Consider the following 25207-nt stretch of genomic DNA (forward strand, 5'->3'; position numbering starts at 1 on the left):
AGATTTTCATGCATTTGCGGATTTAATTGGTTGGAGGAGGTGGAGATGGACTCTTCCCCACCTCTCCTGTTAAAAACACTGCATAAACCTTCACAAGAAGCTTCCAGAAGGAAAAAGGGGGAAAGGTTACCCAAAGCAATCAGAGCTGCGGTGCCAAGGAGTCTGCAGCCGACCCTGCGCCAAACTCACTCGCTTGCTCAAGCCTTTTGGGAAGGAGAAAGAGACAAATAGATATATATATATATATATATATGCGTCTACTCTCGAAAGGGGTTGTAGTTGATCTGCCCCCATTTGCAGATAGCACAGGCAGAGGAGGAGAAGGACTGCTAGGCTCCAGAGAAGCTGCAGGGAGATGTTTGGTGGTGGCAGTGGCTGTGGTGGACGGCAGGAAAGCTTTGGAGAATAAGGCCATCTCTCTCTGACTTTTGCTGCAAAGCTTAAAGCCAGAATGTGACCCTCAGCCTGCGCACTGTGGTCAGAACAGCCAGGACTTTGTGTTTTTTATTTATTTTATTTATGATACGCATTCCTTTAGTTACTTATTTAAGAGATCAGCCTCTTCAATCAAACCCCTAAGCAGCATTTCCATGAACGTAAATAAATAAAATGCCACCCAAACTGTTCAAATGACACATACTAATAACCAGCGCTTTTTTCCCGGGGGTACGCATGCCCCTAAACATTTTGTAAATCTAAGTTTGGCCTCATTGACGGGTAGTATTTCAATATGAGTAGGAAAATGAGAGTACTCCTAAATATTTTTTAAGGAAAAAAAAGCACTGCTAATAACACACTGAAAACAAATCAAACAGAGAGTATATTGGTACCTCCAGATCTGGGAGAGCGCTTTAATGGAAAAATTACCAAGATATACCCAAACATTCTTGGCTAATATGCTTATGAAGGACAATTGGCTGGAAGTATAATGCTGTTTTTGAAACGAAGCAAAAATACAAAACAAAGCTCTCAATGTCATCTCCATCCTTTGTTAATCCTCCTTCTTCCTTCCCACCTACCGCTTATGGTATTTCTGTCTCATTTTGCTGTCAACATTAGATTGTATGCTGCTAGGGGACTGTGACATATATTTGCTTATGTTGATCCATGAAGCACCACCTAAATCAATGACAATTGACTCCCATCACCCCTGACCATTGCACATTCTGGGTGAAGCTGATGGGAGTTGGAGTCTGACGACACTGGGAGTACACCCATCCCTCTTTTACCAAAATGCAGCAAGCACTCTTCTGCAGCAGCTGCAGACCCTTAAAATTATGTATGTCCAGCTGAACTTGTAGCTTCACCCCAAGGCGAGAATCTGACAAGAGCTGGCCTTACCATTAGTCTGTCTGACTCAATTGTCAGATTTTGGGACTGCCGTAAACAGACAGCAAAACTGCCCGTTATTAGGATATTTTTACTCTCATAGGGGAAGACTGCTATTTTTGGATTTTCTGTCTTAGGCTGTTTCTCTACTGCACTGCCTCAATTCTAGCTTTTAAATACAGAATCCAGCCACTCAGGATTGAAGTATGAGCCTGACAGCAAACAAAAACCACTTTCTTTGCTAAAGCATTTTGTCAGTGGTGATGCTGGTGATGCTAATTTGCCGTACAATGGCAAGATGCTAAGGAGTGAAACTAAGAGTAATATGATGAAAATTGCAGGAGGACACACTCCCCCTAGTGGTGGGATCACCAACATTCCCGGCGGACATTATTTAAATATATATATGGGTGCTTTGCTTTTAGGCAAGCAGGGCAGGCAGATTTCTGCAAAGCAGAGGCTGTAAAATTCAGAGTGCTGGGTATCAAGAGCAGGCAGGAGGGGCGAGGCCCTGGCTTGTGGGCTTCCTTGAAGCATCTGGCTGGCCACAGTTGGCAACGGAGTCCTGGAATAGGTGGCCCTGAGTTCAGATCGAGCCAAGGCAATCCGTACACTGTGGCTGCTGTAAGACGGTCACTTTATTCGATGTGTGTTCAGTTAGATATTGGAAATTTATAATTTGTCAAGTTATAAAGTGGGTGGCCTCTCCAGTATAACAAATCAACTTTTTTTTGTGGATAGGAAATTGACCGGACAATGCACTAAAAAGTGTGGGGTGGTGATCAGTTGATGGGAAGGTGTATAACCTCTGCAAACAAATCAGGGTGAATGTTCCTTGCTGCATGCCCTCCTCTGAAATAAATCAGAACAAATGGTCTACAAAGGGCAAGCATCAATCAAGCACCACGGAAGCAAATTGGGTTGAATGCACAATTAAACAGGTTGGCTGCGTTTTTATTCCCCTCATCTGTGCAGGTAGTTTTCGGAGCTGCAGGAAAACCCCCCATAACAAATCATACCTACAGGATGCTTTCAAAATATTGAAGGTTGGTGTAATGCATTTCTTCTGTTTATGGGATCTCTTGATTTAATATGGAAGGCAGTATTCGTAAGAAGACAAAAATTGGCTTTGCAGCATCAGAATAAGCAACATTGAAGTCCAATGTCAAACAGGAACAATCCATCCCCTCTGTGGCCTTCTTAGGAACACAGGAAGCTGTGAAGAAGAAGAAGAAGAAGAAGAAGAATTTCATTTATTATTTGCTTCCCAGGCGGCATTTTGAAGTGATTTACAATATTATAATTATCATTGATCTATTAACCGCCTTCTAAACCAGCATCTCGGGTATAGATTTACATATAATGTTATTAGTCATTAAGAATATGTCATATATAAAATAGTTACATATTTATGAAAACAATTTAAAACAATTGCATGTGAAACACTTAAAAACAACAACTCTAAATATAGAAAGAAGTTCTAAACAACAGCATACTTGAACCATTTCAGATGCAGGAGAGAGTGAGAGGCAGAGAAAATAAGATAAGTTCGTATTTATCCACTTCCAGACCAGTCACAGCGGTTCTTGCACTGGATGCTTTCTTTAAAAAAGGGGGTGGGGGTGGGGAGAGACTAGACTACTGCAAAAAGAAAAAAGACTGGCCTACTGCAATGTGCACTATGTGGGTCTTTTGCTTGATCTGGAGCCTACAGTTAATGCAGAATGCTGCAGCATAATTGCTAGCAGGTGTGAGACTCTGCCAGCATACAACACCTGTACTGCGGAGACATGCCATGGCTGCTGATTTGCTGCCAGGCCAAGTTCAAAGTGTTTCTGTGAGTTTCTATTAAGAACTTGAGACCAGGTTTACCTGTGAAACCACCTTGCCCCATATACATCCACTTGACTGCTTCGATCTGCAGAACCAACACTGTTTCAGGTGTCACCTGTCAGGAAGGAACTTTCCTGGTACTCTTTCCAGCAACTGCTAAAAGCATTTTTGTTTAGACAAGCCTGCCCAGAGAAGATGCAGAATGTTTACATGTATTTTAATCTGTTTATTGCCAATTTTTATTATTGCTTGAATGCTTTTAAGTGTTTTTTACTGATAATTTTATTGCTTTACTCTTCTTGTAACCCATTTCGAGGCTTTCTTTTGTTTTTTTAATAAAATAAAATAAATAAATTCACCCAGCATTCCAGCAGCACAGTCCTATGTCTACTCAAATGTAATTCCCATTGAGCTCAATTGAGCTTTGCTTATTTCCAGGAGACTGGGTATAGGATTGCAGCCTAACTGTATGGGCTACTGGGTGGTTAAAGCGCGCTCCGTGCTCCAAAAGAGCGCCCTTGTTTTCTTAAGAGTTTACATAAATCCGGAGATATACAATAGCGATGTAATTTGCTAACCTGTTTTCAACGGGAGGTTCTGTCAATCTGGATTTTGACATTGGGCGACATCTGGTGGCAGGATGCAGAATTACCTGACCATTGCTACCCTCTGTCCTTTGAGATTGCAAAAGGCACGGCAGAGTTTTAAAACGCCCGCACAGAAAGGTTATTAAACAAGAAGCAAAACTCAGCCTTTGAAGACTGAAACGCCAAGCTTTAATGTTGTTAGCGAAAAAAATCCTTTTTGCTATCAGCGATTTAAAAACGGGACTGCAGAAATTAAAACTTCATTTAGAGAGCCGCCAAACACATTGAGAAAGGAGCAATGGTTAGCGAGTGTTTCTTTATACAGAAGGATCAGCAGCAAAGTTTGCTAAATAAAACAAAACAGAAAGTATATAATCAGAATAATGGGATCTGGTTTTTATTTGCCTAGTTCTACTAGGAATGGGGGTGGGGTGTTATGTAACCAAATCTGTTTTTCCCCAGCCAGGAGAGGATAGATATGAAATTTAGGAGACCGTGACTTGAAGATCGTAGCATTTCTGTTCCTTGTCTCCCCACCACTGCCTCCATTAACCCTCATGCAGGTCTGGAAGCTTCACCCTGGTTCCCAAGGAGACATTTGACAGCACATCATAATAAAGCTTGAACGCAGAGGCATTTTCCTACCCGCTCCATTCCACATAAAGAAGCCAACCATTCTAACAGTTGCATCTTACTTTTTCGGGTCACAAAAAGCTGCTTTACCCTGAATCAGACCATCTGTCCATCTCCTTCAGTATTGCCAACACTGATTGGCAGCTGCCCCCTGAGCTTTCGGACAGGGGACATTCTCAGATCTGCCTGGAGATGCCGGGGATCAAACCTGGGACCTTCTGCATGCAAAGCGATTGCTCAACCTCTGAGCTCTGGCGCTATCAGCTTTGGCAACAGGATGGCATCCTCCGCAGCTGAAGGGATACAGGTTAGGTGGCACAGAGCACGCAGCTCTGCCCTCTGACACCTTGGCAGGAGAAGCCACAGACCCACATTTTTATCATCTGTTTGTTCAATTTCTATATCATCCTTCATCCGAAGAGCGCAGGGCGGTTTGCAATATAAGAACACAAAATACATAACAAACAGTAACACACATAGAGAGAGAGACATTTAAAGGCTGTAGATTGTTTAATCAGCCAAAGCCCTGGGTGAAAAGAAATGTTTTTTGCTTGACATCGAAAGATATGCAATGAAGGCAACAGGCGAGCCTCCCCGGGGAGTAATAATAATAATCTGTAAATAATACAGATAATTATTTAAAGAGGATCCCCCTCCAAAAATTAGCCCAGAGTCAAAAATTACCCAAGTGCGCCACCTAAAGGTGGGCCTCCTCATCAGTCCTGATGTCTCCATGGGGTGGGTACATTAGGTTATTTCCAGAGCCCCAGACCTTAGGATTCAAACAGGAAGGATCATTGCTTTTGGCTTTACAATTTTTGTAAGCCTGACAAAATCTAGGTTAAGAGGACTGATTGGGGTACCCTTATATTCCACCTCGACCACCAAGATCCACTAATGGGGGCATTTCTGGGGGTTCCCCACATCTTGGAAGTTTGGTTGGCATTTAGAGCAGCAGGCTGTAAAAGGGTTCCCCCTACACCCAGTTTGGCAGGATGTCTCTAAAAAACTATTTTTTAGGCAGGCCTTTACAGTACGATTTTTTCCACTTATGTTTCACATAAGGCTTAAAGGTATTGTATCCTTAACCTACAAGCATTTTCTGTAAACATAATGCTAGGAGAGAGAGAGAGACAGAGAGAGAGAGATTCTTTAAATTTCCTTGGAAATGTCAATAAATAATGTTAAGCAAATGATTTTTTAAAAATAACCTAGATGTTTCTGACCATTTTCTGTGCATTCATTCTATTTAGATGAATTTTACAAACAACAGATAGAAAATCAAATCAATAACCTACACTGAATTCTGAATCACTGAATCACTAACACATAAGACAGCAAGAAACCACTCTTTGCCCTGCTTTCATGACAGAGACATCATTCTTCCTGCACAATCTTCCTAGATTAAGGCTGGCTTCTAATCTCATGTGGGCTATGCCTGTCCTTCAGATCACTTGTGAGTGCTCCTCATGAGTATCTGCATTTTTTGGCCTGTTCACTAGGGCTACAAACTCAGTGACCATTATTGCTCTAAAGTAGGGGTAGGGGGAGCCCTTTTCAGACTGGGGGCTGAGTTCCATTGTGGGCAATCTTCCGGCGGTTGCATGCCACTGGTGGGTGCGACCACATGCAAAAGTAGGTGTGGCTACATGCAAAAGTGGGTGGGGCAATGGAGGGCAGACTACCTTCCAGCCATGGAAAAGTCAGGTTTCAAGGCAACACCCCCATCTCTCCATCCAGGAAGCAAGAGGCATTATCACAGTTCATTGAGGCACTCTAGTCACACAAAAATATTCGGAGGGGATGCAAAGCAGGGATGCTGAAGAGACATGGCCTGGAGAACACTTGGGCAGAGTCACAACCCCAAGATCTTGGTTACCATTTCTCCTGCTTAAACAGCATCTGTAGTCAATGCCGTCACCACTGAGAGACAACTATGACTGAAGTGTTGTACAAATTGAAGAAAGAAATAAAAACTAATAACGAACCATCTGTCAAACGGGTATCCGGCTGTTCCATATGTTTTCTGTACACAAGAATGAATGCCCCACTCCATATTTTGGTAACGTTCATATATGATGCTGTGGTTTATATAGGGTTGTATCGAACTAAGCCACACTAAGAGTAAACCAGCTGAAATCAATAGGCCTGGGTTAGTCAGGTCCATTCATTTCCATGGGTCTGTTCTGAGTAGGTATATCGTTGGATACAAGCTCAAATATTTATTGCCACTTTGGACATGGCCCACCTTGGAAAAGCAGCATACAGCTAAATTAAAAATGTGCTTAAGGCTCTGTGCACACTGTACATTGACAGCACATGGCTTCCCCAAAAGGATGTGGGGAACTGTAGTTTGTTAAAGGTGTTGGGAATATAATTGTGGGAAAGGTAAGCTACGATTCCTGTGATTATACGCAGCCACTAAATATGAAAAAGAAGTATTTTTTAAGGACAATTTTAAAAATAAAGCACGCTGCAATGGGAGGACTTTGGAGTCCTGGGGGGAAATGGTGGAGTGTGAAATAATATTTTACTTCCTTAACCTTCCGTTACATCAGGAACTGTTTATAAATTAGATGAGCTCTGACAGTATCGTCAAGCAGATAAAAGAAAAAACTCTCATTTCCAGAGACTCAGTTAAGATATGAATATAGTCAAATGTTCCTGACAAGAGGAAGCATTTCATGGAACAGATACACACATATATTTCCTCCCTCAGAATTTCCAGTTTCGCCTTATGAGGCCGTGGGAAAGAATAACGATCTGGACATGTTCAGAAGAAGAAGAAGAAACCCCAACAAATTAATGTGTGTGCTTTTTAAATGATCCTGGGAAAAGCAGCTTTTTAAACGACAGTTGTACTGGGCTCCTGAGCCTCTTGGCTCTTCCCCACCTCACTGCCAGCATGCAGCTGTGATGATGGGGAGCCAGCAGGAATTTTGGGTGTTGTGCAGTCACAAGAGATAGGCACATAGGAAGCTGCCTTATACCAAGTTGGTCCATTTGGCTCAGTATTGTCTACACTGGCTAGCAGCGGAATTTCAGGCAGTCCTAACTTGAAGATAAGCTGGGACTGACCCTTCTGTGTGCAAAGCAGATGCTCTACAACTGAGCAAAGGAACAAAGGAAGTTGAGCCAGAAGGGAAGGTCGATCTTCTACCATTACAGAAGGGGTGGGAAACCTCAGGCCCAGGAGCCCAAATGCAACTATCCAGGTCTCTCTCTTTGACCCACAGAATTCTCCCCAAGGCACACCCTTAAGTGCCTTTGTACCTTGAATGCTTTTGCACGACCAGAATATGTCTTTGAGTTCTGATGGTGCTTCTTGCTTGCCTGGATGGAGAATAAGGAGGGTTTTGCAAGTGTGTGTGTATAAAGTAGCCCAGGGACTACAACCCATCTTCCCTAGCTAGCAGGACCGGTGCTCAGGGATGGAGGGAATTTTGGTCCAAAAACAGCTGGAGACTCAAATTTGGGAAATCCTGAACTAGCCTATTGTGCAAAAGAATAGAATGTACGTTTGTTACTCTGCCTAGGTTTCCTCTAGTCATGCCCACTGCTGACAAGTGCTCCCCGGAAAGTTGCCCCTCACCACCTGAATTGCAGGCTTCATGCAGACACTGTGCCAAGTTGCAGCTAAAGTGGGATGTCTAAATTGCAAAGAAATGGTTTTGACTGTTGCTCAATTTGTGGAGACCACTGTGCTATAGAAACAGGAGTTGTAAGCACATGGAAGGGCAAAAGCGGCCAAATAGCTCTACACCACAGTTTCCTGGTGCATTTGGAAATTCAAGCCATGCTTTGGGTTTTCAACCATGGTTAGCACAGTCTTTTAATAGGGAGGCACCATGTATATAAAAGGCAAAAACAAAAGCAAAAACAAAGGCAGCTGTGTTGGTCCGTAAGAAAACACTTCTAAATCCACAGTGACCTAATATACTGTCGTGGTTAAGAGAATGAGTTATGACCCAGGAAAGGCCTGGTTCGAACCTTACTCATTAATTCCTGAAGGAGCCCAAAGCAAGCTACTATCTCTCAGCCTCAGTTTTCCATCTGTACTCTGGGGATAAATGTTTAATTTATTTAAAACTTTTCAGTACTGTCTTCATCAAAATTTAATTCCAGGGAAGGTTGACAAAAATTAAAATACAATATAGTCACAGTTGTAGAAAGAAAGCTGTATGTTATTTTCATAAAAATGTGCATTTCATGCACTTCCCCCTAATGTATGCATTTTTGCACATAAATTTGGTCAGGAAACAGCATTGCAAAATTCAGAGTAGTGCCAATTTCAAAGGATACCCGCATTTCGGTTTGCATATCGTTTCGGGAAATGTGAACTGGGTTCAGATTCCTATGCAGCCATGAAGCTTGTCAGCTGGTGCTCTCCCTTGCCTAGCCTACCTCCCAGGGCTGTTGGGAAGATAAAAATAGGGCAATCCTCACACATGCCATGCTGAGCTTCTTGAAGGAAGGACACAAATGTTATTGATGGATAAATAGATGCCGTCTTGAATGAAGGCACCCCCTTTTGTCAGCTCTTCTGAAATCAATTCCCAGTCACTTGAAGCAGCCATCAGTCACTCATCCTCTAATGAGTGCCTTTAAAAAAAAGAGAAGAACACAGCAAAAAAAGAGAGACCTTGAAGTATCTTAACCTCCGTGACCTTATTAATAACTTGTGAAGAGCTTGGCAGCATTGGTGCAACTGCTTTAATTATACAGCTGACAGCAATGGGAGGAGATGAAAAGGAAAACGTACACAGGTCCTGCAATGCTTGGACCTCACAGACTAACAAGGTAATTCTAAGCAGGTTTACTCAGAAGTAAGTCCAATGGGACTTACTCTGTACTAGGTATCATTATCACTATTTATATTGGTGCTTGATAGACACAACACAAGAGGAAAAGGACTAGGGAGGGAAGAGGAAAGCAAGCATCAGAGCAGTTTCTCCTTCTTCACTGGACGGTGGCTGGGATCAGGTTTGATCTCCCCTTAGAGATCATGGTAGCCAGAATCATTCAGTTGATCAAAACACTTAGGATGTTTATGCATCCTAGAAAGGCTAAACGTGATAGACACATAGTCCAAGCCTGAAATGGAAGCCTCGAAATAAAGGCTGGAAAGAATTCAAGGGAACTCTCATGCCACCCTGAAAGTTGAGTTTTATTTAATACCTCTATTCCTTGCCTTTCCATGAAAAAAGGCTCAACAGCAGTGAAGCAAATGAGGCTGCCCTGATTACACCACTGCGTCCACCTAGCTCAGTATTGTCGACACTGACTGGCAGCAGCTCTCCAGGAGGAGAGGGACTTGTGGGATTTTTCCGTCTCAGGTGCTAAAATAGCTTGGGGACGGTGCACCTTGGAATTGCAAGGAAGGAGGTGGCACCATTGCTTTGCCCCCAGCCGCAAAACATCTCAGCCAGGGATTGAAAAATATTTTTCAATAAAATTAATCAGTGCACAGATAGGCCTGTGCAGACACACACAGATACAGACATTGTCCGTCCACCCCAGATAGATGACCTCAGACAAAGGCTGGCTCTCCTTGAGTGTGCAATTGCTGTTAATTGGGAGATAACAGACGGGGACAATGGCGCTCTAGGGCGAACTGGGGGCGGGGAGGGGGAGAAAATAAGTTAAGACAAACACAAGCAAGGCTCTTCTAATTGGGAGCCGCGCCTGATGGATCAACCCGCTTTCTCTTTGTCCAGGAGCCAGGAGGGGCCTCATATTGAGGAAGAAGGCGTCAGCCACTGACTCCTGGACAAAGGACTGTCTGCTGCCAGCAAAGCCAGGCGTCCATCTCTCTCCCCCCCCTTGCTCCCCCCCCAGCCTTTCTCACCCAAATCTCAGAAAATTATTAACCCCTTTCTGGGAGGCTCATTGGCACAGGCAGGAAAATCAGCAAGATGTTTGATGAACCAAATTTGTAAGGACGTCAGAAGAGACCTGCTGGTGGACCAGCAGGAAACCCCCGAACAAGACTTGAGAACAACAACTCTCCCTTTTTAAGAAAGCCAAAACTGTATTACCGACAACCTACATCTTTGGTTCTGCTTGTGCCTTTGGACAAATAGGTTTGGCAGGGTGTTGTTGTTTTCTAAAGGTTTTTGTTTTTTGTTGAATTTTTTTAGTTTTCAAAAAGAAACAAAACCTCCCACCAAACCCGTTTATCAGAGAGAAAAATAGGATGATGTTTTCCTCTTACAATAGCTGGTTGCAACATCTGCCTAGATAATTTTCCAGCCTATGTAATTCCCAGGCAAATTGTCTTCAGGGGTATTCAATGCCCTTCCTCTGTATCTTATATAAACCATCTTGCTCTCCCTCCAAAGAGCTCAAGGCGGTACACATCAATTCATTAAATGTATAGCCTGCCCTCTCTCTCAAAGGAGCCCGGGGCAGCAAACACACTAAAAAATCTATGTAAAAAAAACGTGTTCCAATACAGAGGCAGACTGAGAAAGATGTCTCCTTAAAAGCCGTGTTGGAAGAGGAAGGTCTTCAGGAGGAGTCAGAAAGGCAACAGTGATAATAATAATAATAATAATAATAATAATAATAATAATAATAATAATAATAATTATTTATACCCCGCCCTCCCTGGCCAGAGCCGGGCTCAGGGCGGCTAACACCAATAAAATCACAGTAAAAAACATAACGGGGGGGGGGTTAAAATGCAATTTAAAATGCAGCCTCGTTTTAAAAGTAGCCGATAAATCAAGACCATAAGGGGAGGGAAACATAAGGGTCAGATGGTGCCTGTCTGATATTTAACATGGTTGCCCACCTGCACTTATCCACATGACAACCCTGTGAGGTAGATTCGGCTAAGAGTCTGTGACTGGCTCACAGTCCTCCAATGAGCTTCATGGCTGTGTGGGGATTTAAGAGCCTGACCTGAATGCAATAACCTTTTCCCTACCTGTGATAGCCATCTTTAGATATTTGAAGGTCTGTCACATGGAAGATGGAGTAAGCTTGTTTCCTCCTACTGCAGAGGGCAGGAGCCTCGAACCAATGGGCCTGATGGGTAATTGTAGGCCCATTTACCACTCTGAGCCCAGCTTTGGCTGGGGAGGGCAGGATATAAATAAAATAATAATAATAATAATAATAATAATAATAATAATAATAATTATTATTATTATTATTATTATTATTATTACCAAAGGGCCCCCCTTTGCCTCTACCGGGGGACTCGGAGTAGGCCGCTCAGTTGGCCAATGGGCCTTCCTGGTTCCCCTGTGTCTTCTGGCCTGAGGGCCTCAAGTTATCCACCTCTGTATTAGACTTATAGATTGCTTTATATTAAAAAAAAATAATTAACACTTCATGGCTGAGTGGGGATTTGACATAAGAACAGCCCTGCTGTTGGGCACGTTTCCGGAATTTTCTACACATTCCCTGAACACCACTTTGACCATCATAGTGCAGGGAGGGTTCTGAGGGCAGGAAGTGAGGGACAACTTGGCAGTGTGTGTGATAGAGAGCTCAAAGCATATGGGGAGGAATAATAATAATAATTTATTATTTATACCCCGCCCATCTGGCTGGGTTTCCCCCGCCACTCTGGGTGCTTCCAACCAAATATTAAAAACAATACAGCGTCAGACATTAAAAACTTCCCTAAACAGGGCCGCCTTCAGTTGTCTTTTAAAAGTAAAATAGTTGTTTATTGCCTGGACATCTGATGGGAGGGCATTCCACAGGGCAGGCGCCACTACCGAGAAGGCCCTCTGCCTGGTTCCCTGTAACCTCACTTCTCGCATTGAGGGAACCGCCAGAAGGCCCTAGGGGGCTGGACCTCAGTGTCCGGGCTGGATGATGGGGGTGGAGACGCTCCTTCAGGTACAGTGGTACCTCGGGTTAAGTACTTAATTCGTTCCAGAGGTCCGTACTTAACCTGAAACTGTTCTTAACCTGAAGCACCACTTTAGCTAATGGGGCCTCCTGCTGCCGCTGCACCACCGGAGCACGATTTCTGTTCTCATCCTGAAGCAAAGTTCTTAACCTGAAGCACTATTTCTGGGTTAGCGGAGTCTGTAACCTGAAGCGTATGTAACCCGAGATACCACTGTATACAGGACCGAGGCTGTTTAGGGCTTTAAAGGTCAGCACCAACACTTTTGCTCGGAAACGTACTGGAAATGTACTGGGAGCCAGGAAGGACAGATACTGGGGGATCTGTCAAGCATTCAGCCCCCTGCCTCCCGCCCTGCGCCGTGCAGGCTGGCAGGTGTGCCTTCAGCTCTGTTGCAGCAGAAAAATCTCACACGCCCGTTTGGTTAAGCAGCGGAGATCAAGCTGTGCCGGGAGACGCCGTCCGCTTCAAGCTCCAGCTCGCATGCTTGAGTTCACATGGTTTCACCAGAATCGGTCTTGCACAGCTTTTCTCCCCTGCAAGATTCCCACTGCATAGGTGCACCACCTGAATCTCAACAGCCACCACCATTTTCCATTTCTTCATCGCATGGGGTCGGACTGGATGACCCTTAGGGTCCTTCTGGACTCTACAATTCTATGATTGATCAAGATCACGCAAAAGGCACACTCCATCCTTACGAGGAATGGGCAAGCATTAATTTTACTTTGTTTCTTTTAAGTTCCATTTGCCACATTTGTGATCTTTCTTAAAGCAACACCTCAGGAGGATTAATCAGCATTTCACTGTTGTATGTCATTTTCACCAACGCATGCATTTTTGCACACAGTATTTGGCCAGAGAAGAGGATCACAAAATGCTGAGAAGTGCACATTGTTTCGGGAAGTGCAGAACAGGTAGGCCCATATTAAAAGGAGAACCAAACTGAATTTGTCCACTTGAACCCCCAATTCTTACACCGCCAAATGGTGAACCATATTCAGCCCGAGGGCCACATTCCCTTCTGGATAACCTTCTGGGGTCCACATGCCAGTGGTGTGGATGAGGCAGAATTGAATGATTGTCATCAGAGGAACATGCAGTTTCCCACCCCAGAAAGAACCAACAAAAATAAATTGGGGGCCACAGATAGCTCAGTTGATAGAGCACAAAATTCTTAATCTCTGGGCCGTGGGTTCGAGCCACACGTTGGGCAAAAGATTTCTGCATTGCAGTGGGTTGGTCTAGATGACCCTCATGGTCCTTTCCAACTTTGCAGTTCTGATTCTGTGAAAAACCAGAGGCTTCCAACCCATATCTCTATCTCGGCCAAGTACAAGGTATTGCCAGAGTTCAAGGGCTCATTCCAGCCAGACAAAAGTAATGGAGAAGGAGGGGCAGCGGCACCAGGGGAACTCCCTGGGACTTTCCCAAGGGCTAGATAGAAACGCTTGAGGGACAGCATTTGGCCTCCCCCCTGCTTTACAGGGGAGGTTGTGCAGATTTCAACTAGATATCACATTGTAAGTGCTTTAACACATGAAAGCATTGTATAAATGTTAAGGGCGGTTAGTTTTTATTTATTTCCCCCTTGCTTGGTCTAGATTCTCACAAAGCTTTCATAGGCTGCATGTACACCAACCATTTAAAGCAAATGACTTTCTTCTAATAATCCTGGGAACTGTAGATGACCCTCTCCCAAAGACACAATTCCCAGCACCCTTAACAAACTACAGTTCCCGGGGTTATTATTTGAGGGTGTGGGAATGTGCTTTAAAACGATGCACTTGAAATGTTCGGTGGTCTGTATGTCACCATCGTTACAACACTAATTAGGCTTTGTCAGCAGAGGGCGCCCTGTTCATAAGGAGCCAGCCCCCCTGGCTTTTTCCTCTCCTCTTTCCCAAGACAAACAATTTGACTAATAAATCTTCCAGAGAATGAGGAAAGGGTAATTGGTGAAGAAAAGGGGTTGTTTATGTCATCCTTTATTGCTTTACCATAAAGCGATGTAGCTGAACTTAAAGCAGAGAGAGAGAGAAAGCAAGAGAGCAAGAAGAGGCGAAAGTTCAATTCCTATCCTTTGTGGAAGGCTCAGCTGCAAAGAGGAAGAAAAAAGAATTTTCCATTTCAGATGGGGTTTTTTGTAGGGGACTGGAGATGTGGTGGGAGCAGAGAAGATCACATTCAGGGGTGGAAGATGGGGAGGCAAGATCCACAGTAAGGGAAAAAATTATTCTGCTTCTGGGATGGAACACTTCATGTTTAATAACCTCTAAGGAAAAAAAGAAAAGTGGATTTTAGGAGCATCTATGGCAGTTTTGTAAGCCTAAAACACGCTGGCCTCTGGATTGTTCCTTTGCATTTGGGGCTCCCTGTCAGTGTGGATCAGCTGATTGGCACTGACAGAGAACTCCGCTGAGACTGGAATTCCAAACAGAGTTGATCTCCCCTCTGCAGAGGAAACGGTTTGGATTCAAACCGCTTCCTCCAAAACTTATCAGCCCCTTTGGTGGCAGGTGCTCCCTGTGCCAGTCAGCTGATTGGCACTGAAAACACATCTTTAAAGGAACCACCAACCAGCTAATTGACAGCTACAGCGACCTCTGTTTAACTGGATCGCTTGATGTCGTTATGACATCAGGGTGATTGATTGGCGGATGGTCCCACCCATCTGTCCGTGTTGGCCCAAGGGAGGGGCCGGGAAGTAGGGATCCAGCCTACTGACAGGATCCACTTCCCTGCCCCTACTCCGTATGGACAATGACTGGATCTTTGGCTATGTCTGACAATATATGTATATGTGGGAAGATCTGACAGTATGTGTTGGCTTCCAAAGTCCCACAACCCACCATGGGGCCCACGGACAAAACAGAATTAGGGGACATTAGGAAGAATTGCGCCTGGGCAGTTGTGTCCAGCTGGGCAGGCAATTTTGGAAGGCAACTGAGCACACACTTCTTGGAATGTGAGAAGAGGAGGATTCCATTAACCATATTTAATTCCAGAGTTTAATGAACAGTGTGTGTAAGGGAACCACTCTTGTGCGGTCGTGAAGTTTGGAGCTGCTTTTCAAACAAAGGTTGGATTCCTTTTCTGATTCTGCTGATCTCTCTGTGGTTTATCTACCTCCCAAGTCTTTCCCCAGATCTTCAGGGGTCATCACAATGGAAAGAATAACCCTGTTGCTTGAGATTTAACACTTCTCAGGAAGTTTCCCTTTGGTGGGAACGCTGTGGTTTGTTTTAGCAACCGAAAACTGTCCCTAGGTGAAGCCGGGAAAGCTTCACCTGTTAAATCTCAGCCTGTTGTTGTTGCCATAAAAGGCCCAGAAGCAAGTCCTGTGACAGCAACAAGAAAGCAGCTATGTTGTTCTTTAGAGCAGAATGGATTGAATATGCTCAGTGAGCTTGGGATGGGAATGGAATGACCTCAGAGAGGACACGGAATAGAAAGGAATGGAGCAGCGCTCCACATGCTGCAACATTTTGTTGCAGGCCCTACATGTTTGTCTCTGTGGCCTAAGCAAGCAGAGAAGTCCTTAATCAGTTCTGTGTTGGTGCTCTATCAGCAACCGTTACAATAAAGTGGAGGGGTAGAACTGTCCCATATTGCAGATGGGAACAGACTGCAGCTATAGTCAAAAGTGAGTTTATGGTAAGATCTGAACCAGAGACTGCTTAACTCACCACTCACATGTCTGTAGCTTGGTCCTAGGCATGTTTACACTCAAGTAAGCCCCACGCACTCTGAATTGAGGGGGGGTGGGGAGAAAGGGCACATAGGATTGCAGCCTTAGTCGCTGTGCAACCCTAGCTCCCATCGGCTGGGGAAATATGTACACATCTTGTTCCAGGGAGCCTGTGAGAGATAAATCCTAGAAAGTTCATCAAGCCAAAAAACCAATAAAAAACTTCCTCTCTGCAAGGATGGGAAGCATATTTTGCAAACATAATTAAGGCGAAAGATCATGTTCAAAGGGAAACAGTTTATGTTGGCAATCGGAATCAAAAGGAAAAGGAACGGAAGATTTTATGGATTGTGAGAGCCAAATTGTTGTTGTTTTGTTTTGTTTAATTACAGCAAAACGGTACAGTGTTCCCCCCCACCCTGCGCCTTACCCCATCTTGCCGGAGAGCATTTCTGTTGCTGTCGCTTTAAATCAATCTGCAGCCCCCCCCCCTTTCCATTTATATCTCTGTAATGCGAAGCGGATGTCGATGTGAATTGAAGCATTTTAATCTTTCCTGATCAAAATGAAATGCAGACCCGCTGGGATTTATAACAGACTTTCTACACATCCCCTAATTGAAAATAATAACAAACTTATTATTATTATTATTATTATTATTATTATTATTATTATGATGTATGGTCCTGACTGAAGCAAGAGCGGGAAAAGAATCAGTAAGGGAAAGGGGGGAGGGATATTCCTAGTTTGAAAGAAAAGAAGCAAAGTCTTTATATTCAAAAATTTATCATGGTTTCTCATCAGTTATTTAAAAAAGAAGAAGCCCAAATTGAGACCAAATGACTCAGAGTAAAAAGCTATGTACACACCATACATTTAAAGCATTGTTAAGGGTGCTGGGAACTGTAGCTCTGTGAGGCCTGAGGGGCATACTACAGTTCCCAAATTTCTTTGGTGGGGCAGGGTGTGTGTGTTTAAATATGTGGCATATTTGCAGCCAAATATGCAAATTGTGGTTGAGACGGACTGTGGGGTGTGTAAGATAGCTGAAAGCAGTTTGAGACTGGGTTGGGTAGTGATATCATTAAAATTTCTCACAATGCCCTAGCACAGCCTACTGAAGGAGAAATGATCTGCGTCGTACATTTAAAGCACGGCTATGCCGCTTTAACAGCCATGGCTGCATAGAATCCTGGGAGTTGTAGTTTTTCAAGGGTGCTGACTCTGAGAGAACCCCTCTCCCCTTCACAGAGGGCAAGGCCACATCCTATCGTTAAACCACACCTGATGCATATGACTCGCCCCAAGGAATCCTGGGAACCCTCACAGAGCTACAATTTCCCAGCACCCTTAACAAGTCACATTTCCCAGGATCCTTTGGGGGGAAGTCGAGCGCCTTTAATTTGTGCAGTGGATCTGCCCGGAGCTACAATTCTCAGAGTGGTTTAAAAACCAATGCCTCTTCCAAGAGCAAACTGGGAACTGTAACTGGGTTGTTCAAAGAGTGGCCTCAGCTAATGTTATATCCCGAGAGAAGAGTTCGTAGCAGCAACTAACAAGGCACTCTGAAGCAGGGGTAGCCAAGGCAGTGCCTTCCATATGTTTTGAATCCCACCATTCCTGACCATGCTGGCTGAGGCCAATGGGGGTGCCATGGAATATTACGTGTGACAACATCCACAATCTCCACTACACTTGATCTTAGCCAAAAGGCCGAGAAGCGACAACATCCACAATCTCAATCATATTAGATGGCCCAGAGAGGAAGGATGGGCAAGCCTAGCCCATGGGTGGGAATCCTCAGGACCTGGGGGCCAAAAGCAGCCCTCCTCTGGCCCTTGGGACTCCCCCTAGCCATACTCCCCACTTTCCTTGAGTGTCCTTGCCTGCTTCAGATGTGTCCTTGAGCTCTGATGAGACTTTCCAGGCTAGAAAGTAGCCTACCTCAGGCCTAGCAGCTCCATGGGCAGAGGGTGCTTTAGATGTGGAGCTGGTTGATGGCAGGGCCGGCTCTGTCATTGGACAGCAAATCCTATGGGGCAAGGAGCAGCTGCGAATTTTCGGAGGGCAACACTGCATGTGCCATGCACACAGCTTCTCCTGCACCCAGATGGGGTGGAAGATGGTGTTCTTCTGCCAGTGTTAAGATTCAAACTGTCAGCCCATCTGGCTTCTGCACATGGAATTAGGTGGGGTGCCATCTTGACTTTTGCCTCAGGCAGGAAAATGCCTCAGGCCAACCCCAATCACAGGAGCACTGAAATTGTGCTGTGAGAACAGAATGCTTGACTAAATAGACCAGGGAGAGCCGCCTTTCTCCTTCCTTGCTCATAATACTGGCATTCAGGGGTCATCCAATAAAATTTGATGGGCAGTTGTCCGTGGTTGTTGGTGCCCAATGAGTCTGGTGGGGCAGAATACAAGGAGGCCCAATGGTAGGCAGCACCATTTTAGAAATATTCCATTCTGCCATTTTAGGACTGTCTTCCAAGGAGAGATGTACCGGCTTGCAATGCCTTTAATGTATGGGGGGACAGGGTTGCTGCAGGTCTGGAGGTTATAAATTGAATTATAGAACATCCCAGGATGAATTCTTTTATACCAAATAACATAATTCTATATCGTACAAAGTTAAGGCGAAAGAAAGGCTTTCTCCACAAAAGGCAGATTTAATTTGTGGATGGTGTGATCATGAGATGTGGTTGACCAATGGTCTAAACCCCTGCCTCCGCTTTTTTTAAAAGCCAGTGTCTCTGTGGGGAACCTGTTGCTCAGCAACCGCTGCAGGACTACAACTCCCATAATTCCCCTGCTCATTGGCCGCGCTGCCTGGGGCTGATGGGAGCTGGAGTCCCAAGGGCTTCCAACTCTTTCATCTAGGATAAGCCTAGTGATGGCTGCTAGTTGTGATGGCTGTGTGGGGCCTCCAGTTTCAGAGGAAGTATATCACTGAGTGCCAGTTGCCAGACAGACAATGATGGGAAAGTGCTGAAACCTTCAGGCCTAGCTTTTGCCTCCTATACCTGAAGGCGCCTGGTTGGCCACCAAGAGAAATGGGACATTCTCTCGGTGGACCATTTGTCTGATGCAGATTTTGTCTAGATTCTCTGTGTGAAGAAGAGAGAGAGAGAGAGAGAGAGAGAGAGAGGAGAGAAAATCAGGGGAGGGGTTTGTTCTTTGAATATTTTTTATTGAAAGATGTGAGAGAACTCATCAAAAAAAATTGAACAGATAGATACCCGAATAACCAGCACTTTTCTAATCATGTCATTAAAAAAAAATTAAAACAATATATAGCACACTGTCCATGTGATATTTTAAATTTTAGTATAGTTTTAAAGGTTATTTTTTTCCCTTTTTTGTTGTTCTGGAGTGAAAAATAAAAACCTGAGGTTTATTCCTGCATTTCTTTTTCAATACCCCACGCTCCAAAAGAGATTCCCGCTGCCCCATTCATTCAACATTAAAATTTCATTTTCAATGGTTATATACTGGGAGGGGACACTGTTCCCTGTAGAGTCCCTGTAAAAAGGATTTAACTCCCTCCCCCCATGTCTTCAGAGCAGTACTGATGGCACGATTGTCTTTGAACAGGCAGGGTAAGCCTTTTTTTTTTTTAGACACAAAAGTCAAAAAGAAAACCCAATATTTTCTTCCATTCACAAAGAGCTAAATAGGTTTTCATTTACAATATGTATGCTCACGTAAAATGAAAAAAACAAAAACAATGAAATGTGACGAGTTAAACTCTAATTATGTACACTCCAATGTACAACTCTGAATAAATTAATACCAATTTTTGCATATTTTGGGATTCGTATAGCTTATTTACACAAATTACCATTTATTCCATAAATATTATGTTTCTTTTAAATTTTTTTTTCTGGTACACAGGTTGAGTTCAAGAAAAAAGAAAGAAAGAAAGTCAATCACACTGACTGTACCAGTTTCTAAAGATCACTGTGGATGATTTTTGATGGCCTCCCAGGAAAGTGGGGAGCTGGATGTCAACTTTCAGAAGTCTGCTGTTCTTACTGCGCCCCAAATGAATGTCCAGTGTTCAGTCGGCCAGAGTTTGTAGATTTAAGAGGAAAGAAAATTCTCCCCCCATTGTTCCTGCTTGAAAACAATGTCTGCATTTCATAAATTCCATCCTTATAGGTAGAAAGTAGCAAAATGCCTTTTCCAACAGTGCTGATTTTTTTTAAAAAAAAAGCTATAGGAATAGGTGGCCTGAATCATACCCTTCCAAGACCATAGCTCTCTCTATATATCCTGCTACAACAACCAGAACCAGAAGACAAGTGTGCATTTGGGGGCAGATGTGGTTGTGGGGCTGACCTCCAGAACCCAAGCCAGCACCAAAATTCTCCCATGCTTCTTACCAACGGGTGATGCTCAAATGTTGTAGTGTGCCTCCTTCTTCCCCTGTTCCATCTGGGTGCCTCTGTAGTGCATCACACCTGGGCTCCCTCATCCTTACTCTCCATTATCTTAAATCCCCACTCCTCCTTTTCTTAAAATAAATATTTATACTGTGCTGTACACACCTTTTCCCCAGCATCTCCTGATCCCTTTTGGAGGGGCTGCTTCTCCCAAGGGTTAAGTCACTTGGGGGATTCCCTTCCGGGAGAGACTTCCCTCTGGGTGTCTAGACCACTGACCAGTCTCTGGATGTTCTGGAGCTCATTGATGGAATCCTTTAAGGACCCTTTAGGGGACAACGAGGCCCGTTGGCTGCTGGGTTTGTGAACGGGTAGATCCGAGAGCGGACTGGATTCCCTGCTGCTTCCGGGCTTTGAACCTTCTGAGCTGGCATTCAAGCTGGTAGGCAGGCCAGTGGTTAGGAGGTTGGTGCTTGGTGGGATGGTGACAGGGATCTGGTAGGGGCTGAAACGCAGGCGAGGACGGGCGCTGCTCAGAAAGGGGTTCCGGGATAGCGAGCTGGCAGTGGCGGCACTGGTCACCGGCATGGCGGATGCTGCGGCAGCTGCCGCGGCCATGTAAGTGTACGGGTAAGGGAAAAGTCCACCAAAAGTAGGCACCGGGATTCCCTGGGAACAAGGAAAGACAAAAAGGAGGTTATGGAATTTCACAGCTCAGAAAAACCACTGGTTGCAGAGTTGAAAGGAACAAGCATGCTCACATCTTAGCATGTTATCTATTGCCCTCTTGGTGTTACAATTCATACCCTCCCATTCTAGAGATGGACAAATCAGTCAATTTCTGCTTTACCTGTCGCAAGGGCTTGGAAGGCCTTGAAAAATTCTACGCAGTTTGCTAGGGTTTTATCTTAGGGACAGCAAATACAGACACAAAGGACTCCCTCTTCACATTACAACACAGAATTCGGTTTTCCTAATTGTCTTAAGGACTTTTCCAACCTAATATTAAGTCTGTCTTGGATATACTGTGCTGTACTTCTGTTTGTTGTTTATTATGTTCTGTTATTTTTATATTGCCCACACGGAGTTTGCTGCACGTTTGGCATATCCAGCCTTATTTCTCTACTGTGGTCAGCTTTTAATTTGCAAGCTCTTTGGGGCAGGGAATTGTATCTTTCTTTCTTTCTTTCTTTCTTTCTTTCTGCTTATGCTGCTCTGGATAACAAACGAAAGGGACTATGCAACTGGTGAACAAGCACGGGCTTACAGTACAGACTGGTCCAAAGTGGCAAATGGGGCTCTGCCCCCCCGCAAAGCGCAGTCTGCCTTCCACCAGTCCTTACCCTGCCCCCGCCTTCATAACCATTCCCAGAGGGGGTCCTGCCTGTCAGCTCCCTCCTCCTTTGTGTTGTCCTTGTAGAAGCCAGCAGGAAGGAGGAGTCTGAGGAAACTAGAATTAGTTGCCTCTGGAACAGCTGAACATTATCCTGGAATACAGCTGTTCCTGGAGTGAACATTTTGAATAATCTGAATGATTTTTATATACATAAATGGCAGGTAGAGAATCGGAAGCCCTTACTTCTCTCTCTTAGCTCTCTTTTTATTTTTAATGATTTCTAGCTTTGGTCTTCTGCTAATTCAATCTATGCTCGTGTTTTGTTTTGTTTCTTGATGTCCTCCACTGTGTGTTAATGAGGATACAAACAGGAAGATGATGGATGGAGGATGAAGGACCCCGTATGAGAGGCAGGGAAGATCTCCCAGGCTGGGAGGCTAGAAGAAGAAAGAGAAGCTCCCAGTGGAGAGTTGGGTGCGTTCACTAACTTTTGTAGGAGACAAGGATTAAGATGTGCCCCCAACAGAAGGTCCCCCCCTTTTTCAACTTGTTCTTTTTGTTTTCTTTCTGTCTTCCTTTCTATTTTTCATGTGTTTGTCTTGTTCTCTCCTTTCTTTTCTATTTTCATTGAGATCAATTTGGCTTTTATTGTATAGTATGTTGAAAACTTTCAATATTTATTTATTTTTAAAGAATTCATTGCCTCTGCCTGTGATTAGCTCTGACCTCACCTGTCATTGGCTCTGGGTTCTGCCCCCTGTTGGGCTCAATAAGTCTGGGAAAGAAAGCTTGCATTAAGCTGAACAAACAAGACTAGAAACATTATGGGTCCAGTTTGGGTCCCGCCCCCCCCCCCCAGACCTTTTGTCTAAATGACATAGTACAACTTCCCTTCTGCCCCAATCCAGGAAAATCTCCTGCCTAGATACTAAAGGCTGCTTAAATGCACTTTGAGTTGCAGTGACTCAGTATGATTAAAAGCACAACTAGATCCGCCAGCAGATAAAGCAGGCTTAAAATTTTATGCAGAAAGGATGAATAAATAAATGCCTTGATTAACCAACTAATATCGAAAAAGGGGTTTAAAAAACAACAAGAAGGAACTTGCTTTGGATAGATAAAGTCAGGCCAACAGTATTGTCTACACTGGCTGGCAGCATCTCTCCAGGGTTTCATGGAGGGAGCCTTTTCCCCCCAGACCTACCCAGAAATGCTAGGGGGTTGTACCTGGGACCTTCTGCATGCAGAACGGATGCTCTACCACTGAGCTAAAGTTCTTTCTGTAAGTCCAGGTGAGGATGACTGAATCTGTAAAATTCAGTTCCTCTCAGTCTTCTCATTTTTTCCAGATTACCCCATTCAGAGTGCATTGAAAATCAACAAGACGTCTGCATGAAATTGTCATGAGTGTTCCGCCTAAGAGATGCATTTCTGTTGTTATTAATATATGTAGTTTTGAGAGTAATTCCCCTATTTCCATGCACCACTTTTGCTTCCACTCTCCCATATATACCCCACATGCATGCGTTGCCAAATCTGAAGAATAATGCCAAACATCCTTAACTTGTGCTTCCTAACTGAGCTGCAGCTAATCTTAAAAATCTGCCAAATTCTCTAAAGGCTTGCTATGTAGTTCAACGGCCACAACAAAATTTCATACACCTTTTTTTGTGTGAATTTCACCTAATTTGTGTGCCCAAGGTACACATTTGTGCAAGCTATTTCCTCTAATATGAATGCATTTTTGTACATTATTTTCACTAATAGAAGCATTTTGTCAGTTGGCAGTTTACAAAAAAAAGGAGAACAATAAAACCATCAATAAGAGGAATTAACAATAATTTAAAACTTCCCAATATATATCTACAATAAACTAAAAACATATGAAAACTCTCATCAGCTTTCTAAATATCTGCATCAGTCCTGTTTTTAGTAGGTGCTGAAAAGAGTGCAGTGAAGATGCCTGCCTGATATCAACAGGCAAGGAGTTCAACGTAAGCAGTTTATATATTTTTTCCTATATAAATAAATACAATTTTAAGATGGGTTCCGCAAGGTTCGGTCTATTCATGAGATAGGAGGGAATACATCTGAGTTATCTCGGGTTGGTTCCAATCTGATACAGAAATATAATGGCCCTTGTTTATAACATTTAGTGGACTCTTTTGTTGATTAAATTGTTAAATGAGCTTTCAGCCAGTTGGTTTTATCTAAATAAATTTGCACACTAACCATGATAGGTCCCTTTTATCTTAGATGTTAATCGTGGTTAGTGTGCAAATTTATTTAAATAAAACCAACTGGCTGAAAGCTCATTTAACAATTCTTCAAATCAGTTGACGGCTCTGTTGTTGTTGGGTTTTTTATGCATAGGGGGAATTCACACATGCAATTCTGAAATCACATTCTCGAAACGGGGCACCCTCCAGCATATAAACAGCAGGCATGTCAGAACAGATTGCATGTTTTCAAGTGGGACCTGCAGCAAAAATGATAGTGTGGAGTGCACTTTTTCAGACTTCTAGTCAGCCAGCCATTCCCTCCTGTACCACACTCCATTCCGCCTTCTCCCCGCCCCCAGCTTTCTAGTGCCCCACCAACACTCATTCTGCATTCTGTGGCTGCTGACCATGCTCAGTCCTCATTGGGTTCATCCATCATTATTCCCCCCACCCAAATATTTTTGTAATTCTGAAGGCCTTGAGGCTTCCCTGTGCCTGCTGGGGTGTGGGTGTGGGTGGGTGGGTGTGGTTCCACGTTGACTCTATATGCAGCGGCACTCACAACCCGAACATTGGAAATAGAAGGAATAGTATCCCGTAGCCATTCTGGATACTAAACTAGCACAAGCAAACAAGACAAAACTAAACAAAAGGAACCAACAGTCTGCCTTGTTATACTTCCGCTTCCTGTCCTCCTAAAGATGAGTGCAATTGCTACCTTTTTCGGAACTGTGGTCAAAATGCCCAGTAATCTGAGCATGCCAGTACTGTTAGACTGGGGCAACTGTTCCAGCCCAGGGCCCATGTTCCTTTGGGGCAGTTTTCTGACGGCCACATGAGTCAACAGTTTGAATTTTACCTTTGTACAGTAGGAAACTATCTGCACACACCCACATTCACACACCCAGTCTCTCTATCCTTCGGCCCCACTAGCAAGAGGCACAATCCCAGTTCAAGGACATGTTTCAGTCAGGCAAAAACACCTCAGGGTGCAAAGCAGGGTCAGTGAGAGGGTGTGGCTTGGGGAAGGAGGTGTGGCTTAGAGAGAAAGAGGGTGTGGCCTAGGGAGAGTCCTGAGGGCCAGGCAGAGTAGCCTGGAGGGCTGCATTTGCTCCCCAGGCCTGAGTTTGTGCACCTTTGAGTCAGACCACCAGGTTCTGAAAAACAGGGTGTGGAGGAAGCCAAAGTGGGTCTGCTATTTTCTTTTCTGTTTAATTATTATGTGGAGAGAGAGTGGGGCAGGGCAGATGAGAGTACGAACGGTGGCAGGGAATGGTGGCGAGAATATAAGAGGAGGATGAGAGAGAAGCGGAAATAAATA

The 25207-nt window shown here is 44.1% G+C and overlaps 2 protein-coding genes across 8 annotated transcripts in view; both read right to left on the minus strand.

Moving 5' to 3' along the window:
* The window catches only part of TBX4 (T-box transcription factor 4), a 121493-nt gene extending 110056 nt beyond the window's left edge, over positions 1–11437 (minus strand). Inside the window, exons 1-4 of one of the 7 annotated variants that reach the window (XM_083587711.1) lie at positions 11314–11437; positions 8831–8984; positions 3202–3315; positions 2353–2545 (exon numbers count right to left, since the gene is read on the minus strand). In XM_083587711.1, coding sequence (XP_083443837.1) covers positions 2353–2390 — 38 coding nt within the window. In that variant the 5' untranslated portion in view covers positions 2391–2545; positions 3202–3315; positions 8831–8984; positions 11314–11437. The other 6 variants (XM_083587703.1, XM_083587712.1, XM_083587713.1 and 3 more) reach the window with 6 other exon arrangements.
* A 7675-nt stretch (positions 11438–19112) lies between these two features.
* TBX2 (T-box transcription factor 2) overlaps positions 19113–25207 on the minus strand; it is a 34879-nt gene continuing 28784 nt past the window's right edge. The window contains exon 7 of the mRNA XM_083587652.1: positions 19113–20997. Within this exon, the coding sequence (XP_083443778.1) occupies positions 20551–20997 (447 nt within the window). The 3' untranslated portion in view covers positions 19113–20550. The remainder of the gene's footprint in view (positions 20998–25207) is intronic.

The sequence above is a fragment of the Podarcis filfolensis genome (assembly GCF_964270895.1).
Source record: "Podarcis filfolensis genome assembly, chromosome: 15".
Lineage (NCBI taxonomy): Eukaryota > Metazoa > Chordata > Lepidosauria > Squamata > Lacertidae > Podarcis > Podarcis filfolensis.